The sequence below is a fragment of the Diachasma alloeum genome, unplaced genomic scaffold (assembly GCF_001412515.2).
Source record: "Diachasma alloeum isolate Michigan unplaced genomic scaffold, Dall2.0 Dall_scaffold_00368, whole genome shotgun sequence".
NCBI lineage: Eukaryota > Metazoa > Arthropoda > Insecta > Hymenoptera > Braconidae > Diachasma > Diachasma alloeum.
This window is the reverse complement of record NW_021680507.1, coordinates 385,130-404,169: the sequence shown is the minus strand read 5'-3', so window position 1 is coordinate 404,169 and position 19,040 is coordinate 385,130. Positions and strand designations below refer to the sequence as shown.

Below are 19,040 nucleotides of genomic sequence, written 5' to 3'. Positions count from 1 at the left end.
CCCCCTGGACCCCGCTCCACGCCCCCACCCCCAACCCCCACGGGCTTTTCGCAATAAAAAATAGTATACGCGCTTCGGCGTCGAGTGCTGAATTCAACGCCTTAGCACGTAATATACTATTCCGCACTCGTAATGAAATATACTATTTTGTGTCAGCAACTCCCATTTGCACCAATGTTAAATTGTTTTTTCCATCTTCTCGAACGACGTCATTTTTGACCCTATGAAGATCATTTTGGGCTCAAAATGTGCGGAATGTTATCAATATTATCAGAGTGCACATAACACCATATCGACAAAGTGGTTCCTTTTAATGCGGACGTCCACATATTATGAAAATCCAAATCGACTTCTGGGGATAAAAATTTGGTACACAAAATTAAGAGTCGATAATTAAGGGTCAGAGTAAGGGTCATAAGGGTCACAAGGTCCAGAATCAGGGTGATGAGAGTCAGAATAAGGGTCACGTGGGTCATAATAAGAGTCACAATGGTCAGGTTAAGGGTCACAAGGGCGAAAATAAGGGTGACGAGGGTCATAATAAGGGTGACGAGGGTCATAATAAGGGTCACGGCGGTCATAATAAGGGCTACAAGGGTCACAATAAGGGTCATAAGGGTTAAAATAAGAATGAGGGGGTCATATGGGGGTTGGCTAGCGGAGCGAGCAGGGGGCGTAGCCCGATAGTTAATAACTGAAATGATACTTCAATTATCTAGGATCTTCAATAAATTTTGCATCCCACGACAGTCTTAATTGTCGGCACTAGATTTTCATTTGTGGGAATTTTTATCTCGCGATTTTTTTCGTTGAAACAAGACTTATTTGAGAAAATATTTTTTTTCGCAGTGTACACTCTCCATCATCTTAGTGACAGCATGATATCAACGAATAATTAAGACAATAAATAGAAATTTATATTTCGTATATTCAACATCTGAGTTGATAGGATAGCTTGGTGATCTAAGGGTCGTGAGTTCGAATTCTGTTCGAAGATGACAAATCTCGCATTAATTTATTTTCATTTTTTCAGACATTGCCGAAAGGTCCACCACATTTGGCAATACGGGGACAGATGGAGAGACGGCGGCCACCGTTTCTCAGAGGCACTGCGAAAACCACCGAGGTAAATTAATCCTCAAATCCAGATAAAAAAAACATCGGTTATATGATGATAATAATGGCCCATTCAAATATTCTTGTTACATTACACATTTTGGAGTTGGAGCTTTTTGGGGGTCTGTAGTTTGGGACGAAGGGGGGATGGGGAATTGTTAACTTTCAGTTACAATTTCTTTAATATTTTCCTCTTAAAAATTAAAGTTACTAGTAGATAAATGCTAGAAATGTCTAGAATATTCTGTACTATTGTTTGAGCACCTCGAGAGTACATCGATGATGAAAGGGTCCCATAGGTAAGCTCTCAAATCAATCGAGAAGTTTTTATAAATTTTTACAGTAATGTTGCGATAAAATCATGCAAAGTTAATATAAATTCTTTCGCAGAAAACGAAAGAAGTTGGACAGCAATAAAAAAAAAAGAGGAAACGACCTATGGAGTGGGGATATTTTGATTATTTTTTATCACATTATAACTCTTTTCTGAAATATAAATATATTTCAAGTATTTTTTATTTTTTCTCGTGAAAATGGTCATTTTTTAAATTCCTCGATCCGAAAAATCGTATCTACGCCTACAATTTTTAATATTTTTGAACTTCTTTCTTTCAAATTTTCGATATGACCTCCCGCTCAATCAAGTGCATGGAATTTGGAATTACTCATCTCCTTATAGGAAAAAAAATAAATACTGTCGTAAAATTGAAATAATATGATGACTCATCCATGCACTTTTTTCATATCCAAAATAAAGTATAAATAAATCGGTAGTGGAGGATGGGGTAAAACGGACACTTCAGACTTTTTTAAAATTATTCATAACTCAGAAACAAATTGATCAATTGAGTTCAGTTTAGCCTGATCACAAAGGGAAAGAATTGTTCTTTGTATTGAAAAACAATTATTAAATTTTATCAACATTTCAACCCCTCAGTAACATTTTAAAAAAAGTCAAAAGTGTCCGTTTTACCCCAACCTTCCCTATAATTTTTCGCAAAACGGACACCTCAAATTATGTAGAGTAAGATGTTTATACTTCTTTAAATTCTCCGCTATTTTCATATCGCCGACAGAGACGCCTCTCGCTGGCCGCTTTCCGTACTGCGTTTAAAACGTAAACAAATTCATAACCTTACAAACGTCAGAATTTGAGACAAATTCGTATTTCGTAAATAAATAATAGAAATGGAACGAAAAAAATTGGATCAATTGTTTAATAAAATAATTAATTTTTTCACACACATGAGGGTGATAAAATGAATTCATGTTCAAGTTGAAATAGCGAGTGAACATGGCTCGACGGCGATTGGATTTATCTTTCTTTTCGGTAATAGAAAATTGATAAAATAATTTCTTCCTGGAGAAAATTACGGAATTTAACGGAATTGAAAAAGAAAATCTTTACATTTTTTGCTGACGAGTGATTCCAAGACAAAATATCGAAAACCATATTTTATTGCAGTTTTCAATATCGATGAAGAAGAGATTCAGACGTGAAAACAATTACTTGGCTGGTTGCGATCAATTAAATTCAAATCGACGCGTATGAAAAAATTTCATAGAAGAACCTAGCGAATTTGTTGCACAATTCTGTTGGATTTCTATTGCACTTTCTATTATTTTTTGGCCGATTCTATTGAAATGTTCACTAGAAAATATTCCATAGAAAATAATATATAGAATTTTATTTTTCTATAGAAGTCATTGTATTGAGATATTTTACATAGAACTTCCTCAGCTCAAATTTTCCAAGTTAATTTATTTGATTTTCTTGATGAAAAGAAAAGAAAAATAGAATGAAAAAAACTAAGAAAATTTGAGCCGTGAAAATTCTATAGAAAATATCTCAATAGAATAACTTGTATAGAAAAATCAAATTCTATAGCACTATTTTCTATTAAACATTTCACTAGAATTGGCCAAAAGTTAATAGAAAGTTCAATAAAAATCCAATAGAATTAGCCAACCGATTCACCAGCCAATTCACTAGATTTTTCTATAAAATTGTTTCATACGTGTGTATTTGTTTTACTGAGTGAAATGGAAGTGTTCAATAGAAAGTATTCTATAGAAAATAGCAGGGGTAGGGAGGGCAGAATGGGGCATGAAAACATAGAAGCTAATTATGAGTGTTTTTTGGTAAAAATTACTTATATTTGAGGTAAAATATGGCTCCAACATGAGTTGAAATCACATCAATTTTAAAAAAATAATTGAAGGACAATATGGGAATGCCCCAATTGAAATACCTCAAAATTGCGTTGATTGACTTTAATTATCAATAGTATGAAATTAATTAAAATGTATACTTATATGTTACGTATTTTTTCGATACATAATCGAAGTCGTCTCAGTGTGTTTTGACCAAATTCGCGGAATATCGACGAGAAAAAATTTAAAATAAAATGGGTCCAGGACGAAACCTAACTTGTTTGACAGCTCAAAATACTTTTTTTGATGACAAGAATTAATGAAAAAAATACGAGAAAAATAAAATGTGACATAATTTTGAAAATTCAAGTTTTTAAACTTTTTTTTATATTCATTATTATGAGCACTTAGGGATTGTAAAAAAAAATACTCAAAATATTCTTATAGATAGTAGAAAATGGAAAATTTTGGTGGGTTATAAATGAAAATTCAATGAATAGAACTGAACTTATTGACAAATGAAGAAAAAATCATATCTCTGAAATGGATTGTCGAAAAAATCTGAAAAAAATTGAGAGATAGTTTTTAATTAACTCATCTGGTAGTTATTTGATACTTTTCTCGCTAATTCATCATTATTTCAATTTTTGCGAAAATTTTGAGGCGCCCCATTTTGCCCACCCTGCCCCGTTTTGACCCACCCTCCCCTATATAGAATTTGATTTTTCTATAAAAGTTATTCTATTGAGATATTTCCTTAGCTCAAAGTTTTTTTTGTTTGATTTTCTTGATGAAAAGAAAAATAGAATAAAAAAAACTAAGAAAATTTGAGCCGAGGAAATTCTATAGAAAATATCTGAAATGAATAACTTCTATAGAAAGATCGGGTTCTATATGGGCGAATCCACCAATTTTCAATATGAAAAATGGCCTCAAAATTAAAAATTTTTTTTTCTACTTTTATCGAAAAGTATAGTTCAAAAGAAGAAAAATGAGCGCAATCGGAGCTCTCCAACTCAATTATTAGCGGAGATAGTGAAGTTTGAATCTTGTTTTCTTCTTTTCAATTCAAATTACGAGCCACTAAAAACGATAAAAAAAATTTGAACCCATAGATTTCGTCGGAAATGTTCTCATCTCTTCGAAAAATATATTGTTTTTTATGTATCTATGTATTTTGGCATAGAAAATTCAAAAAGAACGTTTTAAACGGATATTTGGAGTCGTTCCCAAACTTTTCCAATTTTTTTATTTTTTCATCGTAAGGTTCAAAACATTTCCTACCAAAAAGATATTTTCATTTTTGGTGCTCTCCCAAACTCAGAGGTAAAATGCAGAGAAAAACTAAATTTGTTCTTCCAAAAAACTAGTGTGTTAAATAAGTTTTTTCTGTAATTATTTTCCAAATTCAGATGACAACCGCTTGGCCCTAGCGATCTTCCGCAATTTTATAAACGTAGAAATAAAGTTGAAGCTAAATAATTCTTTGCGATGGTCCCACGTTTCGTCTTGCAGGGAAGACCTCATCAGGGTCTTCTTTATTAATCCAATGTTTTAAATCATTACAAATCAAACCAATTAAACCAGAGAAAAAACCTATTGCTCCAACAATTGCAATGTAAAAATGTTGATCCATACAATTTACATTACAGCCCATCGTTTTTCAAAAATATCTCGAAATCTAAACACAGAGAAATTTCTGAAAAAATCTTCTTTTCGAGCATTTATAATTAAGTAACGACTCCCCCCCGTCACCACCCCATTCCTAAAAATCTCTGTCTTCCAGCCGGGGAAAGGCGCGAGCAGGCTGGAGACGAGTGGTCCGACGCCCCTGGAGAGCCTGGGGAGCGACGAGGACTATTCCCCAGACGCCCTGGCCCGCCAGAACCACGAGTTACGCAGTCGCCTCGAGGAGGAGTCCAACAACTACAAACGTCGTTTGAGCACCTACCGCCAGGCCCAGCAGCACCAGGCGGCCCTGGTGTCGCGCCTGCAAGCCAAAGTCCTCCAGTACAAGCAGCGCTGCTCGGAGCTCGAGAGCCAAATGGTCGAGTCCCTCCCGATGCTGGAGACCACTCGTGTCCCCACACTCACCTCCTCCAGCACATCAGCCCTGGAGGCAGCCCACCAAACCCTCCGGGACATCCGAGAGGAGCAGATCCAGGACCTGGACACAGCCCTGCGAAAGCTGTCAGAGGAGCGCAGAAGATCCGAAAAGCTGATCGAGCTCAACGCAGCGCTGAAGCACCAGCTGGAGGAGTCAGTTCGAACGAACGAGGCCCTGACCAACGACCTCCAGAAGCTGGGGAACGACTGGGAGGTGCTCCGAGAAGAGATGAACATCAAAGAGGACGAGTGGAAAGAAGAGGAACTAGCCTTCAACGAGTACTACACCTCTGAGCACCATCGCCTGCTGAACCTCTGGCGTGACGTGGTCGCCCTGAAGCGCATCTTCTCGGACATGAAGTCCTCCACCGAGCGAGACCTCACGAAATTTCAGCACAATCTGACAGCAGCGACTAACGACATGACCTCTGCCTGCAGCGGAGTCAAGCTAGCCCTCCAGGTCCAAGCGTCTGCTGTCCAGCCGAGCCTCAGCCAGCAGTTCCAGCAGTGTCAGGAGTCCTCAGACCTCAAATCCGAGGTGACGAGCCTCAGGAATCAGCACGAGGCCGCCCTGAACGACGTCAGGATGAAGGACGAGAGGATAAACCAGCTGATTCGAGAGATTCACAATCTCGAGGAGAGGTGTGGCGAGGCTGAGGCGAATATCGGTCAGGCCAGCAGAATCCAGGAGGACATGGAGATCCTGGAGGCTGCACTCAGGGACATTGCTCACGCCGTCATCCAGGATGCTGAGAGCAGGGAGTCTGAGAACACTCAGGGCCAGCACGTCCACCTGTCCCAGAGTGCGCCGATACCCCAGAAGTCCCCCAAGAGGTCCAGGAGCAACACCATCCCAGCTTTTGCTGAGAGCACGATCAGCGCGGTGCAGGCCTCTCTGCACAAGTATCAGCTGACGATTCACGAGCTGCAGGTGAAGCTCCAGACCAGCCGAGAGCAACTGGCCCTGACGAAGAAGCAGTGCGACTCTGCTGAGGAGAACGTCCAGATTCTCGAGGAACGGAGCACCGAGCTGATTGTCCAGCTGGACAACTGCAGGGTCCAGTGTGCTCAGCTCGTTCAGGAACGAGACATGCTGCAGAAGAGCCTCGATCAGGCGCGAGGGGACAAGAATGCCCTGGAGAAGGGCAAAATCGAAATGAGTCATACGATCGAGGAGCTGAATAACGACTATGAGAAGCTCCAGAAGATTAACAGCAAACTCCAGAAGTGCTGTGACAGCCTGGAGGACGATAAGCTGTACCTCCAGAGTGAACTGGACAGGATGAACAAGGACAGTGAACTTCGAGAGATGAGTTTCAGGGCTGAGGAGGAGCGCTGCAGCAGGATGAGGGAGGAGCTGCTGACTGTCAGGGAGGAGCTCAACAGGACGTATCTGTCTCGAGACATGCTGGAGCAGCAGAAGTTGGAAGGGGAGAATCTCCTCTCAGTTATTGAGAAGAACAAGGGGGATGTGGAGCTGGAGCTGGAGAAGATCCTCCTGGAGAAGTCAGATCTGCAGGACGAGCTGATGAAGATGGAAGCCATCTGTGGGAATCACGAGAAGGACAAACAGAGACTTGCTGACGACGTCAAACGGCTGGAGGAGGACAGGGCGAAATTGATGAACCAGTGCAGCGATCAGTCTGGAGACTTGGGATCCCTCAGGAAGGAGCTTCTGCAGGCCGAGCAGGCTCGCTTAGACCTGGAGTCCGACAAGGTGACCCTGAACGAGAAGATCAAGTTCCTGGAGATTGAGAAGGAAAAAGTGGAGATTGAACTGGGCCAGGTGACGAGGGAAAGGGGGGACTTGTCGAACCAGTTATCAGTCCTAGCACGAAAGAAGGAGTCGTTGAACGAGGAGCTGATGAGGATCAGGCAGAGGCTCGAGCAGGCGAACGAGATGAACGCGAGATTGAACAGAAATCTGGAGGAACTGGTGAAGGATAACGAGGAGAAGCAGGTGCTGCTGGAGACAAACGAGAAAGAATTCCAGAGGATGCAGGAGTTGCTGGCGTCGATGAGAACTGAGAAGGAGACCCTGGAGGGAGTTCTCTTCGATACCCAGACGAATTTGGAGTCGACTCATGCGAAGAAGGTGCAGCTGGAGAAGGACCAGCAGGAGCTGCTGGTGAAGCAGGAGAGCCTGAAGGGCCAAATCACGAGGCTGACGAAGGACCTGGAGAACAGTGAGAAGAGGTCCCAGGAGATCAAGCACAATCTGACGCAGCAGAGGGGCAACCAGGAGGCGGAGTTCCAGGGGATCATCGCTAACCTGAAGAAGAACAGCGAGGACACTTACAAAAAGCTGAACGAGGAGAAGGAGCAAGTGCGATTGTCACTGGAGAAGCGCCTGCAGCAGACGATAACTTCCCTGGAGTCCCAAAAGGAGGAAGAGGTCAACCAACTGCAGATCAGAATCGAGGAGCTGCAGCAGCACATCGACAATCTGTGCCAGCAGCACGAGGAGGCGCTCCTCCGCGCCGAGAACGACAAGCAGCAGTCCCTCCTGATCGCCCACCACGACCAGCAGGCCTTGATGGAAAAGCTGGAAAATCTCTACCGAGAGCTGGAGGAGGAGCGCAGCACGCTGGAGCGCCTGCGGAGGGAAGCCAACTCTCGCGCTGAACAGGACCGCAACAACATAAATCAACTTCGCGACGAGCTCAACCGAATGCGAACGAAGCTGGAGGAGACGAAATTGCAGGACGACGAGGAGAAGATGCGACTGGAATTGAAGATCGAGGACATCTGGAAGGAGCGAGAGACCGTGCAGAAGGAGTGCGAGGAGCTGCGCGTGCAGCTGCACGTCGCCGAGGACAAGGTGGAGAGCCTCCAGAGTCACCTCCAGGAGACAGTGCGCAAGCTGAAGGACGCCGACAACACGATCGAAGCCCTTCGAAAGGAGCTCGTGGACGTGAGGCGACAGCTCACCGACTCCAACTACGCGATCGAAAAATACGCTAACACGAACAAGGACCTGAGAGACCACGTGAAGCGGATTGAGGGGGAGAAGCGAGAGCAGGCGAGGAGTCTGGAGGAGTCCTACCAGAAGATGGCGTCGATGGAGGACGCGAAGACGAACCTCGAGGCGGAGAAGAACCGCGTGCAGTCCCAGCTGCGCGACATGGAGCACGAGTTGATTCAGCTCCAGCAGCAGCTCCGTTTCACCCAGGACGAGCTGCAGAAGAGCCACTCGGCGAACTCCCAGGCGCAGACGGAGGAGCGGGAGCTGCAGGCGAGACTGGCGAACGAGACTGAAGAGCGCGAGCGGCTGCAGCTGCAGCTGCACCAGCTGAAGAAGCAGGTTGTGGACCTGGACAACAGCCTGGAGATGACGAGGACGGAGCTGGGGAGGCTGAGGTCGCGAGCCGACGAGGAGGACGAGAGATGGAGGGGACGGGAGCAGGAGTTGCTGATGAGGCTCGAGGACAGCCGCTGCAGGGAGCGAAAGCTGGAGGACCAGAAGCACAACCTGGAGGTCTGCTTGGCGGACGCCTCCCAGCAGCTGCAGGAGCTGAAAGCCCGCCTGGGGGGGTCTGAGGGGAGGGTCCGGGCGCTGGACGGTCACCTGAGCCAGCTGGAGGCTGCGAAGAAGGAGGTGGAGCAGAAGCTGAGCAGTGTGGGCTCAACACTGAGGAGAATCGCTGGGATCCAGCTGGACGGCACCGTCAACATGCCCTTCAAACTGATGAGCCCTTCGCGAAGATGGAGCCCGGTGCGCTCCCACCAGGACCACGAGGGCAAGTGCGACGTGATCCTGGACGTGGACCCCGAGGCGGTGAGGAAGGGGGTGCGATCGCTGATGCAGCAGGTGGCGCAGATCGAGCGTGAGCGCGACGACTGCAGGATCGAGCTGAGCAGCGTGAAGAAGCAGGTGGCGGAGGCCGCCGATCACCAGAGCAAAAGCGACTCCAAGCTCAGCAGCTTAACTGCATCATTGCGAGCCCTTCAGGACGAGAAGGCAGCGCTGGAGGCTAAACTGTCGCAGAGGCAGGCGGCGTATCAGGCGCAGCACGAGGCCCTGCACTGCAAGAGTCACGAGGTGGAGGGCCTGCGGGAGAAGGTGACGTCCCTCGAGCTCGCGGTGAGCAGCGAGTCCGACGAGAAGCTGCAGTACGAGGAGAAGCTGGAGAAGATGAAGCAGGCGGTGAACAGGCTGGAGAACGAGAAGCGAGGGCTGCAGGAGGACTTGGGGCGGTCGGAGGCGAGAGCGACGAAGCTGGAGCTCCAGCGGATGTCCCTGGAGGGCGACCTCCAGCGGCTGCAGATGGTCCTCCAGGAGAAGGACGGAAATCTCCAGAAGCTGCAGGACCGCCTCGACGTGCAGCTGCGGACGTCCACGGGGTTGGAGGAGCGCTGCGCCTCGCTGAAATCCACGATTGAACAGGTGAACCTGGCGCTGGAGAGGGCGGCTGCGGCGGAGGCGGAACTGAAGAGCGAGATTGGAGTGCTGAGGCGCTCCAGCATGGAGCACAATGCGATTAACCACGGGAATAATGAGAGGCTGAAGCAGCTGCAGAAGCAGCTGGCGACTGCTGAGAATGAGCGGAGGGTCCTCTCGGAGCGACTGGACGGTGCGCAGCAGACGGTGATGGAGCTGAAGCATGGTAATCAGTCCCTGATGGAGCAGAACGCAAGATTGCAGAGTGATCTGGCGAATAATGAGGTCCAGCGCGCGGGGCTGGAGTCCCAGCTGCGGCTGGCGAGCTGGCCGCAGGAGGGGGGGTCGAATAAGGACGAGGAAGTGGTGAGGCAGCTGCAGATAGCCCAGAGGGACAGAAGCGAAATGCGGGGGAAGGTCGATGCACTGAACGACAAGGTTCGGCTTCTGGAGGCGGACAAGAGGAATCTCGAGAGGCAGCTGCAGTCGGTGAAGGCGAGTGGTGGTCGCAGCAAGAGCTACGAGCGCCCGGAGAAGGCGCACATGGAGCTGGCGGGCTCCAGCATCAGCATGGAGATCCTCGAGCAGGAAAATCGAGAGCTCAGGATGAAGATCAGGCGGCTGGAGGCGCAACTGGCGGAGAAGGAGGCTGAAGTCATGAAGTGCAAGACTCTGCACTCGCACTCGCACTCGCACTCGGCGTTGGACTCCGGGAGGGACCGGATGGCGGAGGTCGAGAGGCTGAGGGCTGCACAGCTGCAGGCGGAGAAGCTCCTGGAGGCCAGGGAGCAGAGCCATCGACAGCAGGTCTCCAGGCTGGAGAGCCAGATTCAACTGCTGAGGGAACAGCTGAATCAGGAGATCAAGCGGCGGCAGCTTTATGTGCTGAGGAGCTCCAGGGCGGGGAGGGAGATGCAGCACTTGAGGCAGGCCCTTGGGGATTCTCTGAGGACTGTGGCGCAGGATCCCTCGTTGGATGCCATTCTGCTTGAGCATGAGGCCAGGAAGCTGGATACCACTGTCACGAGCACCACTAGTCTACCTCCATCTCTGGCACTGCCGCCACCTCCCTCTTCTTATGAGCGCAGGTCTCCTCTTCCTTGAATTATTCGCCGGAGTCTTTTTTCACCGTTGAGAAATTTCCGGAATTTTTTTCCCCGGCGATTTTTTCCCTGGAACTTATTTCCCCTTACTAATTTTTCTCAGGTAGAATTCAGTAGTGAAGTGGTAAACGAGATAAGTCGACTTAACTCCCAGTTGAGTTTTCGATCAATATTTCCGAATCTAAGGGAGATAGCGAAATTTTCGTAATTACATCTGTTGTAGCACTCAATCGGCTACACAAAAAAGGTTATAACAAAAATTTTGCCAACTTCCTTAGATTCTGAGATATTGATTGAAAACTGGGCAATAGTCAAACTTAACTTATCTCCTTTTACCACTTCGCTGCTGAATTCAGTAGCGAAGGGGTAATCTGGGTTAAGTCAATTTTGACTATTGGCCAGTTTTTGACGGATATCTCGGAATCTAAAAGAGATAGAAAAATTTTTGTTATGACCTTTCTTGTAGGGCCAATTGAGGCTTATAAAAATGGTCATTAAAAAATTTTTGCTATCTCTCTTAGAACTCGAGATATTCATCAAAAACTGACCAAAAGTCTGAATTTTCCCCCGGGGTTTTTTCCCCCGTTGAAAAATTCTCGGAATTTTTTCCCCGTTAATCCTGTCTCGACGAATTGTTCTCACTGAGGTTAATTTTCCTGACGAATTTCTTTCATGTGGGATTTTGTTTGGAGTTTTTCTTCAGAAAATGCTAATTAAATTTGTCTTTTTTCTCTTAGAAGGAGATAAATGAAAAAATTGATGAAAAAAATCGTTGTTTTTTTTATTCGCGATTGTTTAGTCAATTCATTGTTTACCGACCAATGTTGATATGTAAATTTTGAATTCACGTTCAATTTTTTGTGTTGCTGATTATATTCAAAATTAATAATTTTAGCTTTTTGGAATGTCAGTCATTTTGTGTGTTTGTAGATGTTTTACTTGAAGAATTGAATCCTATTTTGACGAAATGGTGTGTTTAAATTGTTCATGATGTTCAGAAATGATCAACTTCATGAAAATAATGTGTCTGATTTCATATTTTCCAGGGAAATTTGATGTAGATTTTTTTCTTGGGAACTTTTCGGGCGAACATTTTTTCGGGGGAAAAATTTTCCAAGGGAAAAAGTTTTCGGGGCATTTTTCACGAGGAAAAAAATTTGGGAACGGAATGATCGATGCGCGGGAGATGCTGGCAGGGGAGTGGAGGACTCATGTGTGAAAAAATTTGGCAGGATAATCGAGGGCATTCGCTAGAGAATTCTTTTGGATTTCTAGTAAACTTTCTATCAGTTTTGGCAGATTCTGTCGAAATGGTCAATAGATAATATTCAGTGGAAAAAGTAAATAGAATTCTGTTGAGATGTTTTCTATAGAGTTTTCCAGGAATCAGCATCAATGACTGAATTATTAATATTAAAAAGAGTTGCATCTTAAAATAATTACATTGAGAGAAAAACAAACAGGTTCTCGAACAAGTCTTGGTCGGTCCAAAAAAATTGTTAGTTGAAAACTTCTAATTTTTTTGTTCAATTTTCTTGATGAAATGAAAAGAAATAGGAGGAAAAAACGTAGAAAATTTGAGCTGAGGAAATTCTATAGAAAATATCTCAATAGAATAACTTCGATAGAAAAATAGATCTTTCTGTCTAATTTTTCTATAAAAATAATTCAAAAGTAGAAATCTATTGAATTAAAATTTAATAGAATTCTATTTTTCTACAAAATCGGCCAAAACCAATAGAAAATTCAATAGAAATCCAACAGAATTGTCTACCAAATTCGCTGATTTTTTCTATAAAATTTTTTCTCACGTGGTTTATGGTGTTCAGTACTTTATCGATATTTTATAATTTGAAGAATTTTTATACCAATGACTTCATTAGTTTTTTCAAATTTCTACATTTCCATGTGATGGCGACGAGTCGCAGGGCATACTCATACCAAATATTTTTTTCACTAGGTTTTAAGAGAATCCAGTCATTTTTAAGGTTCATCCAGTAACGATAAGGCCTCAGTATTGATTTTATATTTTATTAAGATAAGTATTTGCCTTTATTACATCAGGAGTCTATGAACGAAGGAGTAGATAATCCGTCCAATGAGAGGAGAATGCTACGTTTGGTCTTGATCACGAGACCAATATCGTAAATCCTAGCGAAGTGCATCGTAGAGATAAGCTTTTACTTTGTGGTGAATAAAAAATTAATGACGATCTGATCTGATCTGAGGGAATGCTGAGAGTTATTCATCTGGATTTTAAGGAAAGAATCTTTAGAGAGTTGGGCAGAGATTTTTTTAGTGATGGGTGTTCTAGAGGAAATATAGAGTTAATGGGGACTGCGTCGGTTCTCAGGTACTGAGAGCAGTAGACGTCTAGTCTCAACAATAATTACAGAAATCACGGTTTAGTCTTGGAGACAGATGTGACTGCATCGAATGGCTTACGGATTATGATATTTATTTACTTACTTTTCTGATGTTTCACTGTTGGTACAAAATATCGTCATGATCAATCACAGACTCATTCCATTTAATCGTTGTATTTTCGAACAGAAAGTATGAAACTGTCATTTTATTCGATTCAGGAATCGAAATTCATTCTGCATAATCAACGCCATTGATCAATCATCAAATGTTTTTACACTTCGAGTGGTGGTAGGGTGAATCGATTACTTATACAAAACCAAAGATTTAATGATGCAAAGTGTGTACTCTAGATTATTTATTCTAAATGTAGTAATTTATTGTTATAATTTTGATTTTTGTTAATACCTAGTTGGTAGTGAGTAATTGTAGAGATGAATAAATAGGAGATGATAAAGATGTCATTGAACGACGAGGAGTGTTTTTTATCTAGCTTATTTTTTATTTACAGGACAGACAGGCCTTTTAGTTTTAAATAAATAATCGGCGATACAAATGTGAATTGGACTGCAGTAAATAAATTGGGTGAAGGCGTATACCTGGCGCGGCCAGGGCCAAGGGCTGCCAGGGCTCAAGAAAATCCACTAGCTCGCAATTTTATTCCAACATCTTAACCAATTAATTGGGCGTCAGCTAGTTTATCGTCAACTAACAACGTTTACGCTAATTTTTTTATTCGATTTTTTTTTCAGTAAGAAAATCAAACAAAAAAAAATAGAAAATTTAGGCCGAGAGAATTCTCTAGAAAATATCTCAATCGAATAAGTTATATAGAAAAATCGAATTCTACTGACTTTTTCTATTGAACTAGGAAAAACGGGCTAGTTACCACGGAGAGAAATATTCAATAAAACTTACGTATCTTTTCCGTAATTCCGGAGCGAAATATGGTTGTAGGAAATTTTACGGAACTCACGGAGTTTTTTCGGAGCGTTCCGTAATTTTTATCTGAATCTCCTGTCACAAATTACGATACCGTCACTTAAATTTTGTCAGTCGATTCCGTAGTCGGTGAGTGAATTGAGAGTTCCATAATTTTTACTGAACCAATAGACACGAAGAAGAGGTGAAAGCAGGGCTCAGCAGGAGCCTCTCCCGAAGAGAGGCTCCTGCTGAGCCTCCTCGGGATCAACGAAGCCGCGATGGTTGAGGAAATGATCGAAGTACTTGACAGTTATGTTCTTCACGAGATCGTTGTCGCGAGTCATCACGACTGGACAGCCAAAGTCGAAGTATCCCACGTACTTGGCGTCCTTATTCAAATTGTAAATTCGGTGGAGAATCTTCACCATCGACACCTGGCGGACAAGCGCCGGCGCCAAATTCCCTAGGAAGGGAACGGGCTAGTGGGGAATCCCATTTTTAGCGAAATAGTTTTCTGGGCTGAGGAAGTAGTAGAGGAGCAGCGCCAAGAGGAGTGTTGCTAGTACCGTCCAGAGGTCCATGGTAGAATTCTGCGAGTGGTGTTGAACACTGGAGGCAGTACTGGAGCCTCCTTACGTAGTGAGGTTTGCGCAGCAGAGAGAATATTATTTTTCAATCAAAAAATTGAGTTCGACATCAGAGTAACAAAAAACAAAGAATTTTGCAGTGTGCCTGGCTGCAATAGTTCAGTCTATCGTAATCCTACAATGAGATTTGTCCAATTTCCGTGAAATAAACAAGAGTTTCGTAAAATTGAAGACGAAATTCGGTGAAGAGGAAACAGTTGATCCTCCAATTACTTGGAAAAAAATCTTGAGAATCGGAAAGCCAGTGACAAAATCAATGAAAGTGTGTTCGTTACATTTTAACAAAGACGACTTCTTCACTCAATGTAAGTGCAGCTGAGAATCTAACGAAATTATTCAATTTTCTATTTTCAGTTGATTTTTCTGTGATAAAGTACAATGATATCATTTTTTATCTTATCACTTCAAGGCCCGGCTCCATGATTTCAGTATGCAACAGCAGCCACAAATATTATAATCGTCTACCATTTTATTTTCATATTTATTTTTCAAATTAATGTATTTTCTATCAATTTTTCTATTAAATTTTTTATGAGTGTTTTGTTGGACGTAAAAAGTTATTTTCGTCTCGGTTGAACCTCCAACCAGAACCCGCCCCTCGCATTTATCGCAAACGTATAGATATCCAACTTTACTGGCGTAATCATTCTCTTCCCAGGCTTCACTGAACACTTTCTCAAAACATGAACCAACAGTAGTTTAGTCTCCAGAATCGCAAATCTGTGCCCAATGCACATTCTGGGTCCGAAGCCAAACGCTAAGGAGGCGATTGCGTGGGCTGATGTCTGCCCATCACTGATGAATCTTTCGGGATTGAAGACATTAGGATCAGGATATTGATACGGATCTCTCAAAAGCGCGTAAAATGGAATCCACACCACGGACCCTGGCTTCAACATGACCGGCTTTCTCCCAGGGAGCGGTGGTGGTAGCTCGTATTCTTTAGCGCAGACCCTATCCATCATTGTGTTGATGGGATACAGCCGCAGTGTTTCATTGACAACGGCATCGAGATAAACCATATTATTGACGGTTTCGTACGACGGATTGTCTCCTTCCTTATCAAACACCTCATCCACCTCTCTCTGGAGTCTCCCCTGAATCTCGGGATTCTCCGCCATCATCTGCATCACAAAACAAATCAATGTTGACGTCGACTCGAATCCCCCGGAGAAGAAGACGAACGCTTGTGCCGTCATCTCCGGAATCGTCAGTACGACATCTTCATTGCCTTCGTTATTTCGTGCCTCCATCATCAGTTGAATCATATCCGGTCGACTAATACCTTTCTCATCCCTCATTGCGATAGTATCCCTCACCAATTCAGTGAAGAATTTCTCAACGTCATCACCCACTACTTTAATGTTGAATAATGCCGCAAGTCTTGGGAGTTTTTTTGCAATAAACATTTTCGTAAGGTTTAATCCTCCGAAATTCGTCGACTTTCGTCCAAGAATGTAAAACTCATTGTTTGGATTTTTCAGCGAGTCGATTTTCACTCCAAAAGCACACGTACCGATGACGTCATTTGCGTAACGAGTGAACACGTCTTTAGAATCTATTTGAAGGGGTTTTTGGTGGGATTGATTGGCGAGATAATCCGCGAAATTAGCCGCACATTCAGACATGAGCTTGAACATTCCTTTCAACTTGCTGGATGTGAAGGCGGGGGTCAACAGGTTCCTTACCTCGCGCCACTTGTTGTCCTCGAGGAAGAAGAGATTGTTTCCGAAGATGGGCTCGTGCTTTGGCATGATGAAGCCGTCATGATTGACGAAGTAGTCGAAGTTGTTGATGGTTATTTGTTTGGTGAGTTCCCAGTCGCAGATCATCAGTGCTGATGTCATCAGAAATTTCGTTGAAACATATTTGACATTTTCGTTCACCCCGTAGAATTGACTGATACTCTCCGCCACGGATACACCTCGCAGAAAATTGAAGATAAAGCCAATCAGGGCATTGAGAGCTTTCACCTGAGGAACCCCATCTTTCTCGTAAAGAATTTCCTTCTTGAAGAGGATTTGGTAGAGGTGGTAGAAAAGGAAGATGATGACGGTCGTTAATAGAAAGGTGCACAGAAACATGATCACTCTGATGCAATAGGAGAAAATTGCACCAGTGGCTTCATTAAATACAGCCCACACTGCTCGACTGGACGGTAATCTCTTGCATCATCCAAGATAGTACAATGATCTCCTTGACGATTTGAGTGAATGTGTGGATTTGTCTCGTCGGTTGGTGCCAAAGATCGTGCCATCAATTTGGATAATAAATTGTTTGAATTTTGCTGATCATATCGTCTTCTCCATTCAATGCAGTCGGGCGAAGGCATTGGATGTCCTATCGATTCCAATCAATCTCATCCCTCGATATCGAATGAGAGAGAAGATATAGATTTTTTATGTGGACTTTGATTTTCAGGGTTACATTGCAGGTTGGATCCACGTGGCTCACACGCAACGCTGAGTTTTGTCGCAGTTTTTCTCACCCCGGTTTGGCAGTAGAGGAACATAATTCATAATGATCTATTGCGTATTGAATGCTCAATCGATTGCCATCATTTCCATTCCGCCATCTCAAGTGACAGAGAAGATTCGGATTTTTCGTGGAAGGGTGTTTATATTTGCGACTGATCTTCGCTTTTTAAATAAATAACTCTTAAATAAAGCGTTGGAGAGAAAAATGTTATCAGTTTTCATCTCCTTCAAATGAGCCCCCCGAACTACTCTCTCGAGGATGACATTTCATTTTGGGACACCCTGTACATAATCGGTTGTCTTTTTTACGGTTCTATCTCAACCCTCAGCCCTTCGATAAAATGTTAATAGAAAATTTTTATTTATACGTACTTGAATGCATTTGAAACATCACATTTGGAGACATCATCAGAAAGCAAACTTTCAGTGAAATTCATGAAAAATTCCAAATTCTCAACAATCATCATAAAAATCAAATCAACCAATATAGCTATCATAATATGGATTTATTTATAACAAACAAATTATTCACCAAATCGAAATTTAAATTCTGCCGTTCCATAGAAGGATCATTAAAGTATTTTTAGTAAAAATTTCAAAATTTTTGGGGGAAATTTTGGCGATAAACGAGATGATTTAATATGATTGAATCGGTTCGATGTAAAATTTTCATCTACAAGTTTTGTTCATAGAAAAAATATTATGAATGCATTGAAAAAAAAAATTGTTCACTGCAGAGACAATTCCTTTGACTTTTCAAATATCTTTTCCAAATACCAATAGGTCTTTTAGAATTTGAGAAAATGATTTTTTACTGTTGATAGAAAGGGTCGATATCATGCATTGACTCATGGTATCGACGCCGTACTTGAGGGTTTAAACAATGAAATATGATCAGGGAACGTCAAGTAAACAATTTCCAATCAATTTTAGGCATTGCAACAATTTATTATCAACAATTTAATTATTCAAATCGCCCTAGCGCCCAAACTCTGAAAGATATACGAAATTTTTCGGATCACAAATCATTTAGAATTGAATAAGGAATAATTTTTGTCTTTTGTCAATTTTATATATTAATTTTAAATTTCGAGAAAGATACGAGCAAGGAAAGAGTTGTCTGGCCCAACACAGCGTTCTCGGCGTCCACCCCGCGCCCCGAGCAGAGAGCGCCATGTCGGGTCGCGTGTCCTATTTTTCTCTTCTTCTCGCCAAGAAAATANTAGTGCCCTATGTCGGCTAAGTACCTGGAGGTCAACCCCTACTACCTGAGTCTAGTTACAGATAGTTGAAGATATAGTGAGGTAAGATCTAGTGAGAATTACCAACTTCATAAGAGAAATGTATGCCCTAGACAGATGGATAATAATCGAAACCCGAAAAATGTGCATAATAGCTCGTTGCTATGTGGCTATCTTTGTTAATATTCAACTAATTCAACCGATAATTGCATCAGTGGAAAGCTGATACGCGATTTATATAATGTAACTAAGGCCAGTTTTTATCTAAATGATCGCGTGAATTGATTATTAAAAAAAAAATAGATTGGTGGTTGTGGAGGGGGAAGTTGTGTGGTGTATAGATACTTGGTCGCTCTTGGTGATTTCGTGGACTTGGCCCGATACGCTCCCGCGTATCTCGATAAAAAAACTTGGAAAATTTGAGCTGAGGAAGTTCTATAGAAAATGTCTCAATAGAATAAATTGTATAGAAAAATCAGATTCTATTGACTTTCTCTTTAGAATATTTTACATTTGTAGGATCATAA

The 19,040-nt window shown here is 42.8% G+C and overlaps 2 protein-coding genes across 2 annotated transcripts in view; one reads left to right on the top strand and one right to left on the bottom strand.

Annotated features, from left to right (window-relative positions):
• The window catches only part of LOC107041538 (rootletin), a 12,320-nt gene extending 1,459 nt beyond the window's left edge, over positions 1 to 10,861 (top strand). Inside the window, exons 2-5 of the mRNA XM_015262132.1 lie at positions 385 to 497; positions 1,034 to 1,126; positions 4,457 to 4,472; positions 5,067 to 10,861. Of these exons, the coding sequence (XP_015117618.1) occupies positions 385 to 497; positions 1,034 to 1,126; positions 4,457 to 4,472; positions 5,067 to 10,861 (6,017 nt within the window). The remainder of the gene's footprint in view (positions 1 to 384; positions 498 to 1,033; positions 1,127 to 4,456; positions 4,473 to 5,066) is intronic.
• A 4,491-nt stretch (positions 10,862 to 15,352) lies between these two features.
• Positions 15,353 to 16,627, bottom strand: LOC107041536 (cytochrome P450 9e2-like). Its single transcript, XM_015262131.2, has one exon. The coding sequence runs from the start codon at positions 16,625 to 16,627 to the stop codon at positions 15,353 to 15,355; it is 1,275 nt and encodes a 424-aa protein (XP_015117617.2).
• Positions 16,628 to 19,040: the final 2,413 nt, after the last annotated feature.

Excerpts from the sequence above, each read along its gene's own strand:
- LOC107041536 (XM_015262131.2), bottom strand. The coding sequence starts at position 16,627 with ATGATCTGCGACTGGGAACTCACCAAACAAATAACCATCAACAACTTC.